Source organism: Copadichromis virginalis, linkage group LG7 (genome assembly GCF_057382275.1).
Source record: "Copadichromis virginalis isolate Kocher_CV1m ecotype Utaka linkage group LG7, C_Virginalis_male_GT1.1, whole genome shotgun sequence".
Classification (NCBI taxonomy): Eukaryota; Metazoa; Chordata; class Actinopteri; order Cichliformes; family Cichlidae; genus Copadichromis; species Copadichromis virginalis.
Window position 1 is genome coordinate 44,505,100 of NC_140624.1, and position 11,460 is coordinate 44,516,559.

At 42.8% G+C, this 11,460-nt stretch overlaps 2 protein-coding genes across 2 annotated transcripts in view; one reads left to right on the forward strand and one right to left on the reverse strand.

Annotated features, from left to right (window-relative positions):
• The first annotated feature begins 1,332 nt into the window (after positions 1-1,332).
• Positions 1,333-8,467, forward strand: ggcx (gamma-glutamyl carboxylase). The gene is made up of 15 exons (XM_085463585.1): positions 1,333-1,522; positions 1,747-1,950; positions 2,036-2,194; positions 3,591-3,756; positions 3,832-3,910; positions 4,337-4,443; positions 4,521-4,684; positions 4,759-5,060; positions 5,313-5,444; positions 5,741-5,892; positions 5,974-6,143; positions 6,229-6,359; positions 6,441-6,588; positions 7,402-7,606; positions 7,701-8,467. The coding sequence occupies exons 1-15, from the start codon at positions 1,498-1,500 to the stop codon at positions 7,858-7,860; spliced, it is 2,304 nt and encodes a 767-aa protein (XP_085319711.1). The 5' UTR covers positions 1,333-1,497; the 3' UTR covers positions 7,861-8,467.
• A 14-nt stretch (positions 8,468-8,481) lies between these two features.
• The window catches only part of snx24 (sorting nexin 24), a 14,007-nt gene continuing 11,028 nt past the window's right edge, over positions 8,482-11,460 (reverse strand). The window contains exons 3-7 of the mRNA XM_085463586.1: positions 11,053-11,157; positions 10,821-10,915; positions 10,678-10,707; positions 10,468-10,532; positions 8,482-10,362 (exon numbers count right to left, since the gene is read on the reverse strand). Of these exons, the coding sequence (XP_085319712.1) occupies positions 10,292-10,362; positions 10,468-10,532; positions 10,678-10,707; positions 10,821-10,915; positions 11,053-11,157 (366 nt within the window). The 3' untranslated portion in view covers positions 8,482-10,291. The remainder of the gene's footprint in view (positions 10,363-10,467; positions 10,533-10,677; positions 10,708-10,820; positions 10,916-11,052; positions 11,158-11,460) is intronic.

Here is an 11,460-nt window from a genome sequence, read left to right on the forward strand (position 1 = left end):
GAATTTAAAGCGATCCAGTGCACAAAATGCAAGCACAATTACAGGGGTGTCTTCCCTTGTATTAGCTTTCCACTTTGATGAGATGCCTCTCCCTCCCCAAGCTTGGGTCTGCCAGAGATATCTTCCTTCTCCCCACCATCACCAGCTGCTTGCCTGTGGGCCCCTCTTTCTACTTAGCTCTACAATATAAAGCCACGGGCCTCTTCAGTCAATGGCTGGACCCCCTTTTGCTTTAAGAACTGTCTTAATGCTTCACGGCACAGATTCAATAAGGTGCTGGAAACATTCCCAAGATAATTTAGTCTATATCGGTATGATAGCATCAAACAGTTGGTGCAGAAATGTTGACTGCACATCCATGATGAGAATTTCTTGTTCCACCACAACCCAAAGTCAGTCCATCTGTCTGTCTGTCCATCACAGGGGACAGACATCTATTTACTCTGCTGAAGAGTAAATAGATGGTTTTGCTTTCATGTTCAGCTTTCGCTTCACCACAATGCCCACATCGCTGGAGAAGTGGCCCAAGTCCAGACTCTGGGATGTGGATTGGTGCCACATCCCAAAATGAAAATATCCACATGCACACATATTTTTGAGTAATCTGACCAAGCAATGTCTTCCCAATCCACTCTTGTTCATTTTTGACAAGCCCATTTGAATTTTAGCTTCAGCTAAGAATGAGCTTCAGCCTCATTCTTACCCATTTTTACCCAGTGAACTGCAGCTCGTGGAATATTTTCTCATTTTCAGACCATCCTCTGTAAACCGTAGAGTTGTGTGGGAAAAGCCCAGTAATTTAGCAGTCTCTGAAACTTGAATCACCTTTCGTCCCCATTCTTATGCTCAATTTTAACTTCAGCAGGTCTTGACCATGTCTGCCTGGATAAATACATTTAGTTGCTGCAATGTGATTGGATGATTACATTATATGGAGAAACCGGTGAGTAGACTCTTGTTTGACACTTTATAAAAATTATAACATACTATATAAATAACATTAGACCATATTGAACTGTCCCCCTCTTCCATTAACATTTAAAATTAAGTAACTAATTAAGTACCTTGCCAAGATTAGAACATGAAAATGTTATAATTTGTAACTTCATTAACACACGTAACCGCCGAGTTTTCTCATTTTCAGGTAGCTCAGCTCGGTCACGTACTACAGCAAGATTTGACCTAATTCAAGGGCGACGAAATTCTTGAGTCTCAACCAGGATGTGACGTCTAAGAAACGCCCTCTGGTGGGTGGGGCCAGAGTGGGAATCAGCCAATAGACGAAAAGCACCTCTTTCACAACATTCCAATCGCTCCTGTCCCATCCTCCCTCCTCCTCTCCTCCTGCTCCTCCTGCCCGCCTGACACACTACTGTGTGTGGAGCTGTGACACGTAAACTTTGTCCGTGACCGCACAGAACTCCCGCATCTGGGTCAGGGAGAGCAGAGAGACCCTTCTCCCCCCTGTCCCGAACCAGAACCCGGCATTTTTCTAACATGGAGGCGAGAGACGCTACGGCAGGTGAGGTTATTGTGGCAGTGGCATATCGTGCGGGGTTGTTGTTTATGTAATAACGTAATAACCAGTTAGACCAACATGTAGCAAACAACGTCTAAGCCTGAGTCGTGTGCAGTGTTTAAATGAGAGCTGGAAGGTTTGTAACTCACACAGGGACTCTGCGTGAGTGAGTTAATTCATTTTGTGTTTAGTACATAAAAACATAAAAACCAATTTGTGCCCTGCAGGCGCTTTTGTGCGCCGTGAGGGAGATGATCAAACTGCAAAGGACCAGCACAAAGCTCCCAAACGTGAACAAACGCCCACCAGAAGCAAGATGGAGCAAATATTTGGCTTCAAGAAGGAGGACCTGACTTCCTGGCACAGCTTTGTGGCTCTCCTGAACCGCCCCACGGATCCTGCATCTCTGGGCATCTTCCGCTGCTTGTTTGGTAAACTAATCACACCTGTACAGTCTGCCTGCTGGGTATTCTGACTGTCTCAGACCTGCTGTGATGCTTTTGATACTTTGTGCAGGTTTGCTGATGGTCATAGACATCACACAGGAACGTGGCCTCAGTAACCTGGACTACAAGTACCTGGATGGGGCCCCCGTGTGTCGCTTTCCTCTCTTCAACTTCTTACAGCCCTTGCCGCTGGACTGGATGTACCTGGTGTACGTGGTGATGTTCCTCGGTGGGTCAGGCTCAGTGTTTCCAGGTTTATTCCCGACTTGAGAGAACACCTGTTTTTGAGTCTGAGTGGATGCAGTCTCTCTCTCTCTCTCTCTCTGTTTTTTTAATAGGAAGTGCTCTCTGTGGGAAACACATGCCTGCATTTTTCCACTTACATTTTTACTCCCCAAGCCAGCCGACTCTTGCAAGTTTTAAATCAATGAAAAGGTAGAGCTCACTAAAGATTGAGCAAGAAAGCAAACAGACAGCAGATACAAAGTTGGGAAACATCAGCCTTATTAAAGTTATACATGGTTTTCACTATAACCAACAAGTTTAAAAGTGTTTACTAGTTATTAGATTAAATGAGCGGAAGAGCAATTTTGCATAGATTTCTATAAAATTGGACCTCTTTCCCCCCCAGAGTAGTCGCTCAATGTTGGCTGTTTCTTTTGGACCCAGGAGTTTGGATACAAGCTGCAGAGAGAGAGAGACAGTAAAGGAATGAAACTAGAGGCCAGATTTGCACATACGTAGCATGCACCCTGACCACTCACTCAGAGTTGAGCATTTTTTGGGTTTTTGCTGTTATGAGATCCTGAAAATCAGAAAACATCAGCCATTGCTGCTTTTAACCATTTAATAACTTAGAAGTAAGTTTAAGTAACTAAGTTACTAAATACAACATAATATTTTCTTTTAGTGATGAGTGATCCCATTAGAGTCAAAGAAAGATAAAGCGGGGTATGCATGTGGTGTTGACAACTTTTTACTTTTATAAAATTACTTTTCATTAATTCACTTTTGTGCTTACGACTGTTTTATTAATGATTAGTGTCTTGATAAAGTCACGACACTGTGACATCAACAAGTTGCCTCTTGCAGTGTCCTTCGGTTATTCAGTCCGATCCACTGTTTGCTTGTGATGTCACTGAGCGGTGGGTCAGTCTGGTAAAAAGCCAAAAGTTACCGTTTAAAAAAAAGAAGCTGGGCCCTACATTTCCCATAATGCAACACTAGCATCTTTATAGCCTTGATGACTAGTTAAACTAATCATTTCCATTTAAAATGTCGCTTTACAACAAAGTTAATTGCAATGGCTTCACTGTGAATTCAAAAGTTCCCTTTTAAAAAAAAAGTCTTCACAAGCTGAGTTGTTTTAAAGTTTGTTTCCACCACTGGAAAAATAAAGTGTTTTGCCATCCATGAGTCAACATTTTAGCTTATTATCTCAGAAATCTTGACTTACTGACTCAGACTTTGAGTAAATAACCTGATATGAAAAGTGTTTTTGTTTTCAGTGGTGGAAACAAGCTTCCATAGAGTCAGGATAGTTAGGAGATACTCTTCATGTGTAAAAACAGACTCATTAACGATAAGAATCTGTTTATTTTTGTGGTTGTTGTTTTTGACTTAAGGTGCTTCGGGCATCATGCTCGGCTGCTTCTACCGCCTCTCCTGCCTCATGTTCCTCTCCACGTACTGGTACATCTTCTTCCTGGACAAAACCGCCTGGAACAATCACTCCTACCTCTACGGCCTCATTGGATTTCAGCTCACACTCATGGATGGCAACAGATACTGGTACGGTGATGTTTAGTAATCTACTTGAGTGTATGTTTGTTTCTTTCATTGATGTCCGTGTGTGTGTTTTTGTAGGTCCATCGATGGACTGCGGAGACCCTCTATAAGAAATGCTCATGTGCCTCTATGGAATTACACACTGCTGCGAGCTCAGGTTTGTTTATTTAGCTCATTCATGGGGCGATCGTGGCTCAAGAGTTGGGAGTTCGCCTTGTAATCGGAAGGTTGCCGGTTCGAGCCCCGGCTTGGACAGTCTCGGTTGTTGTGTCCTTGGGCAAGACACTTCACCCGTTGCCGCCTGGTGGTGGTCAGAGGGCCCGGTGGCGCCAGTGTCCGGCAGCCTCGCCTCTGTCAGTGTGCCCCAGGGTGGCTGTGGCTACAATGTAGCTTGCCATCACCTGTGTGTGAATGTGTGTGTGAATGGGTGGATGACAGGTTGTGTAAAGCGCTTTGGGGTCCTTAGGGACTAGAAAAGCGCTATACAAATACAGACCATTTACCATTTACCATTCATATGATACGCGTTTTTCAGCTTATGGATTCATCAGTCACCTAATGACATCTCTGCTGTTCCTCAAAGATATTTATAGTATACTTCATTGCTGGAGTGAAGAAGTTGGATGCTGATTGGGTGGAGGGATACTCAATGTCATACCTGGCTCACCATTGGCTGTTTGACCCCTTCAAGTAGGTATTTTTTGAAGCCTTTAACTGTGATTATCCCAGTAATTTGCTTCTGATCATGCCTTCCCCTCCTTTATCAGACTGATTCTTCCTGTGGAGTTAGTAAGCCTGTTGGTGGTGCACGGAGGCGGTCTCATTTTGGATCTGACCGCTGGCTATCTGCTGTTTTTTGACGTTACTCGGCCTTATGCATTTTTCTTTGTCAGCTACTTCCACTGTATGAACTCGCAGCTCTTCAGCATTGGTGAGTTATTCTTTTTTTAAAGGAATACTTTTAATTCTGTGCTGTCATTTTACCTTCGTCTTAATCCTCCACAGGGATGTTTCCCTACGCAATGCTGGCCACCAGTCCTCTCTTCTGCTACCCTGACTGGCCAAGAAATTTTTTTGCCCATTTCCCATCATTCCTCAGGCCAGTCCTGCCCCTCACTTCACCGGGGTCCCAGCCCAGCCCTTCCTGTGTTTACGAAGAAATCCAAGGCAGTGGCACTCAGCAAAGACAGACCCCAGCTGCTGCCAAATCATCCAAATTGAGACTAAAACACAAGCTGGGAGCCATTTTTACTGTTCTTTACTTAATGGAACAGTTCTTCTTGCCCTACTCTCACTTCATCACACAGGTACTAAGATCTTTGTTTTGAAATGCTTGTACAGATAACACATTCATCCATGAAGCCCTCGTTGAGTTATCTGCTGAGACCAATGGTTGCTCAATCAGAGTCAACAGCAAAGAGCAGCTCTGACGTCTGTTGTCAACAGAGAGCTGAAAGCTTACTCATCAACAAGTCCCCACTACACTCAGTGGTGAATTGAAAGTGTGAAAATGGTGATGTGATTTATGACTTTACTTAAACTTCTTTTTTTTTGTCAAGGGTTATAACAACTGGACTAATGGCCTGTACGGATATTCATGGGACATGATGGTTCACTCTCGCAGCCATCAGCACGTTAAAATCACCTACAAAGACAGGAAAACGGGTGAAACTGGATATCTGAACCCAGGGGTGAGTTACAGGGGAAACACTGTCAGACTCGATAACGTTTGCTATCTGAGCTAAAAAAACCCAAAACAAAACAAAAATTAGTGCTTACAGAAGTGCTTTGACTATATTGTTATTATTAATATGCATTAGTTATAACTGTAATCTGTGATGTTTGGAATTCCTTTAATTTCACCCGACAGTGTCTCCATCTGTATATGGATGTTTCTTTAATAAACAAAACTGCTTTTCCTTGACCTTTTTAGATTGTAGTCTTTCCTAAAGTCTTGCTCTTCCAATTCACAATCTGCCTGCTGTAGGTGTTCACACAGAGCCGTCGCTGGAAGGACCACGGAGACATGCTGAAGCAGTATGCTACATGCCTCCATCAGTACCTGCCTCGTTATAACATCTCCGATCCTGAAATCTACTTTGACATCTGGGTGTCCATCAATGAACGCTTCCAGCAAAGGTACGAGAGCTTTTTGTTTTTAGCCTTGTCTCAGAATTGTAAAAGGGTGAGGTTTAAATCTGCTCTGGATGCTTTTCTAAGGATCTTTGATCCTCGTGTGGACATTGTGAGTGCTGAATGGTCACCTTTCAAACCAAACAAATGGCTCATGCCTCTGCTGGTGGACCTCTCGCCTTGGAGGCCCAAGTTCCAGGAGATCGAGGGAAGTTTGGACAATCAGACTGAAATCGTCTTTATTGCGGATTTCCCAGGTTACAAACCTCACTTTTACAATTTTTCTTTTGGATGAAAAAGCCATGCATGGTGTGTTGTTTTATTGTTATCTTCCCTTTTTAGGTCTCCACTTGGAAAACTTTGTGAGTGAAGATTTGGGCAACACCAGCATCCAGGTGTTGCAGGGCCAGGTGAATGTAGAAATAGTGGAGGAGAAGAAGAACTACACTCTGCAGCCCGGTGAGCAGATAAAGGTACAGCTGCTCACCATTGTCACTGTTCATGCTTTGCTCTTTATCTTGTTTTAGTACTTAACTTACTGTGGCTTTGTGTAGGTAGCTGCCGGGGCTTATCATAAGGTGTACACAGTGTCCGAGGGCCCCTCTTGCTACATGTACGTCTATGTAAACACCACAGAGGCGGCACTACAGAAGAACTTCACCAAGCTGTATGAAATCCAGGAGCGTGTTCGCAATGGAACAGGTGAAGATGCTTTCAAAAATAACACATTGCATAGCTTTTAGTGGATTATTTTAAGGGGTTACAGAATAGTGGTAAGGTTCCTGAAAAAGATCTGAAAACCTACGTGCTCAGTGCTGTGCAGGTTACCCACAAAACAGGGCAGAGGATTCTTCAGGTTGTGGCTTGCTTTTGTTCTCCCCTTTCTTTCCATGGATGCTCAATTGGGTTTGAATCTTTGGAATTTGGAGGCACAAGTTAAAGTTGTTCCCTTAGCTCCCTGAGCCGTTTCAGAGTAGTTTTTGCATTGTGGCGAGGCACAACTTCCTGCTGGAATACTTTCAAAAGTTGTTACTCCAGTTACAACCGCAGATGTCTGTACGTGCTGCAGGCCTTCTTTTTTTCTTTCAGCTGCTCCCTGTAGAGGTCGCTATAGCAGATCATCTGCCTCCTCCTCTGCATGTCCTCCTTCACTTCACATTCCTCTGTTCCTTGTGCCTGACAGCTTCTCGTGTCCAAACTATCTCAAACTGGCCTCTCTAGCTCATTAAGGATGTAGCAATACATAAACAAAAAAAAAATGCAGTAAAAAATCAGTAAAGAAGGCCAACACTGTAAACAATACAGTAGATATATAAAAGTTTATGATGCTACTCGTGGGGTGGGGGTGTGTGCTTAGCCTGGTGGTGTATAACAAAGTCGAGGTGACTTTACATTTTAATGAAACAATCAATCTATTTCCATTCAGCTGTCGATGGCTGATCTGCATGTCACTAAAAATCCCATTCAGCTCTCTCCTGGTGTACCTGCTTTACTTGAGTCCGTCTCACCCCACAGAAACCGAGCCACTTCCTCCCGAGCTGCAGCCTCTCATGGCTGCAGATGATGACGAGAGTTCGGAGGTCAACGCCACTGACCCGATTGTGCGGCTGTTCCTGAAGAGGCAGCGACGGATGAAGGAAGTTAAGAAACGCAGGGAGGCCGGCATGCTGGAGCGACTGCAGCGCTTTGCCGTGAAGAAGTATTACACAATACGCAGAGGGTGAGTGCTGAGCTCTCTGAGAACGCACAGATGCAGACAAAGTGTAGAAAAACCAGTTAAACAAACACGCGAACTCTGCACATTTGTCTTCCAGAATCTTGATGACAGCCATTGCAATGAGAAACCTGGCGGTGGGTCTGCCTCCGCTCGAGCAGCTGACGAGGGAAGTTGCCTACGCCAACATGAAGGAACCTCAAGCAGAAGCCAGTCAAGACGAACGGCTCAAAGATGAAGTCGGTCATGCAGAACTTTAATGCCACTGAGGCCAAAAAAAATACTCGGTGAATTGCCTGTAGGTGCTGAATCACACATTCCCATCAATGTGAGTGTGTGTGTCCGCGCTATTACTACTGGACTGTTACTACACTGGGACATCACTGCCCGGAGATCACAGCGCTTTTATTTTCCGTTTTCACTTCTGAAACATTTCAGATTATGTCACTACGTGGTTAGAGCTTTTGTTAATGACCGTTTAAAAAAAAAAAAAAAGGGTTGTTCTTAAAAATAAGTGCGCTTAAAAAGACAGCAGGCATTATTTGCTAGAGGAGCATATGTGTGTGTGCAAAAATGCTAATGCTGTTTTGAATGACAGAAGTGAAGCAGGTGGAAGCATGTGACTGAAGGAGGAAGGGTTTTATGTTTCAAAGGGACAGATCTCAGTGACCAGGATCCTTTTCTGTTCATCTGCCAGCTCCAACGAGATTAGAACAATTTGAGATAAATTATGTTTACAAATATTCATGATACTTCAGTCAGTTTAACGTTCTAACCAGTTATGGTACGATGCAAGGGAAAAAAGTATTTTCTGTCTTTTTTCTTATGGAGATCTATTGATGAAAATAAATTTTGATATTGAAATGAGTCTGACGACAAGCTTGCGGAAAATAGAGAATTCTTTTTCCTTTTATTGGTGTCAGTATTGTACACATTACCCTTCATAAAGTGCTACAGCAGACGTCCAGTGTTCACTGTAGGCTGGCATTATGGCACAGAATGACACACAGCACACAATATAAATACATATAAATCTACAACATGGATTTCCAGGCAATGATTTGCTAAGACACACAATCACAATCTCTTCATTATTCATTGTTTGGCTATAAATGTGTAGTGGAGGTCCAGTCACGTTAAAAAAAAAAAAAATTATTAGGTTATTAATTGCTGTCCGAAGAGTGTCCAGTGACAAAGTTTCATCAAAAGCTACCAGTCATCGAAGGGTGTTAGATTTTAAAGTTTTACATGAAATAAATTCCAGGCAGCAAGATAAAGACAAAGTTTTGTGTTTCATATCATATTGCACTGTTATTTTACTGGCTGTAAGTCTGCTAAATCACCATCTGTCTGTAAAATGAAACACTCTGCATCCCTTTTACACGGCGGCGCCAACTATGCTTCCAGTTACCACAACTTAACTGACCCTCGATTATATTTGTGATTTAAACATTAATACGAGTGCGTTAGTGTTAGAGACGGGTCACAAATTGTTCCCATAAAACAAATGAACACGATCTGCAAAGTCATGCACAAACAGTGAGAAATCTACGTGTACCTACAGCTTTTACACACATTTCTTATTTTTTTCTCTGCTGGGTTGAGAACTGGAGGCTCTCTTATCATCTAAGTCGGTGGTGTGCGTTTAAGATGACGACAGAGCAAACCCTTAATTTCAAAAGGCTGAGATTCCCTGTTTTTTTTTGTTTTTTTTTTAATGTGGGAAAATCTGCTGAGGGAACGGAAAACGCAAGTGAAGCCAAAGTAATTGCACCGTTCCCATCTGCATCTACTAGTCAGCTGTGGCACATATTTCAGTCTTTGTCACTTCATCATAGCGAGCTCACTAGCACAAATATCAACACTACAGTACTTCTCACAGACTTCGTGAAAGACGTCAATATCACAGCCAGAGCGTCTTTAAAAAGTCAGTCATTTCCACCCTAACGTCTCGCTGTCGGCTCCACCAAAACGCAAAAACACCCTCTTCAGTCCCTAAAAAAAAAGAATTCACCCACAGCACTCCCACAGCAGGCTCCTTTTGGCAGCTCGAAATAAACAGAAACACCACATCACTGGAGATAAAATAGAGAAGGGCACCTCCCTGTTTGCAGGCCATGATCCATCAAGCTCAGTCTAACCCTGTGCTTTAGATGCCAGAAATGCTCCTGTGCGTCTGGCACACTAACCCTTTTTCAGTTCATGAGAGTGCAAGAGTCATTCAGAATACACTGTAGGGTGACTAAAACAAACCAAAAAAAGAATATAATCAGGTCCGTTGCTCTTATGAGCCTCACATTTCTAATTCCAGTTGATCCTCCCTGTGAATTTTGCTGGTTGTGTTTTTTACAAAATAAAGTTAAGTTACAATGTATCGAGCTCTATTTTTTCGGAAAATGCGCCTCTGTGCTTGAACACATCCTAGTAACCAGTCAAACAGTTTCACTTCATTTTTACAGTGGAGAGTTTGTTAGTGGAAAACGTGTTTATGCTTTAAAATGTGCTGAGTCCTGGCGTCCTTTCTTACAAAAATAAAAGAATGGATTCTTGTTATTTGCTTTGGAAGATGTGAAGGGCTCAGTGTGTCCTAACGTGTTATGTTCTTCATGAAGCACACCTGAAATGGTGCAGAAAAAAAAAAAAGAAGCATCCCGTTTGTAGTGACGTCCCCTCAGATTCGGCTTGGAGGCTCTACCTTGGCTGAAGATCTGGGTAGTAAACTCCGTGCACCACGCCTTCGATCACAACGTTAGAAAATTCATCTGAAAAGGTGAAGAAGAAAGAAAAATAGGTCAAATAAAGAATGAGTACATTTTGTTTTAAATGGAGAAGAAAGGAAAGCCTTTTAAGATGTTATGTGCACACACCGTGTCCAGCTGGCAGCAGGTAGGGGTCTCTCAGAAACAGCATGACCGGCTGATGTGAAAGTTTACTAAAAGAGAGGAAGAAGGAGAAATCAGGAGGTCTGTGCCAATCAATCTGAGTGAAGTTCAAGTGTAGAGCAAATAGTTACTTATGTTTTAACTGGTTAAAGTGCAGATTAAGAACATGACCTATGGGAGGGAAAAACGACTCACCTCGACTCCAGTGATTCTGTATCAAACGACCTTAAAGAAGAAAAATAAAAGTTATGCCACATAACCCTCCACGACCCTGGGAACAAGCGCAAATGCCACAAACTGGTCTTTTATTCTAAAGTAAACCAGCAGTTTACACTCACCCACAACTTTCTGTTTTTGGCACTGAAGGAAAATGGCGGATGTTCAGGAAATCCAGGAATATCTTTGGAAGGACCTCGTTTTCCATAATTATAGTCTAACAGAACAAAAGCAAATTTCAGTGTGTACGAAGCACCAAAACGAAGCATCCTAGAGTCGAGTTTGAATCCATTTAACTTCTTTATATCTGAGACAAACAGCCCTGACAGTTGGAGGGAATGTGAGTCCAAATACCTGCAGGTAGAGCTCTAAGCCATGTCTCCTCTGCTCCAGGACCTTGGGAACCCAGTTTCTCACGTGCTTCGAGGGGATCTCGGGTGGCTTTATGGTCTTCTTCAGCTGGAGGGATTTAAAAGTGTTACACAAATGTGTACAGTTGCTTCAAAGTTATGTGCACAGTTAAACTATTTTGCCCAGAAGAAAACCAACCGGACATGTCCGACCTCATTCTCAGAGTTCCTGTCTGACACAGTGTCAACTCTCTCATTCAATGAAATAAAAATAAGAAGACCTTCTACATACCCTCTCTCACCTAACAAATTTACCTTTGCAGAGGATTTTGCTCAACAAAAGTGCTAGTATAACATTTCTTTATGCAAAAGCACTTAAGCTGGATGTTTAGACATTTATTTAATTGATTTC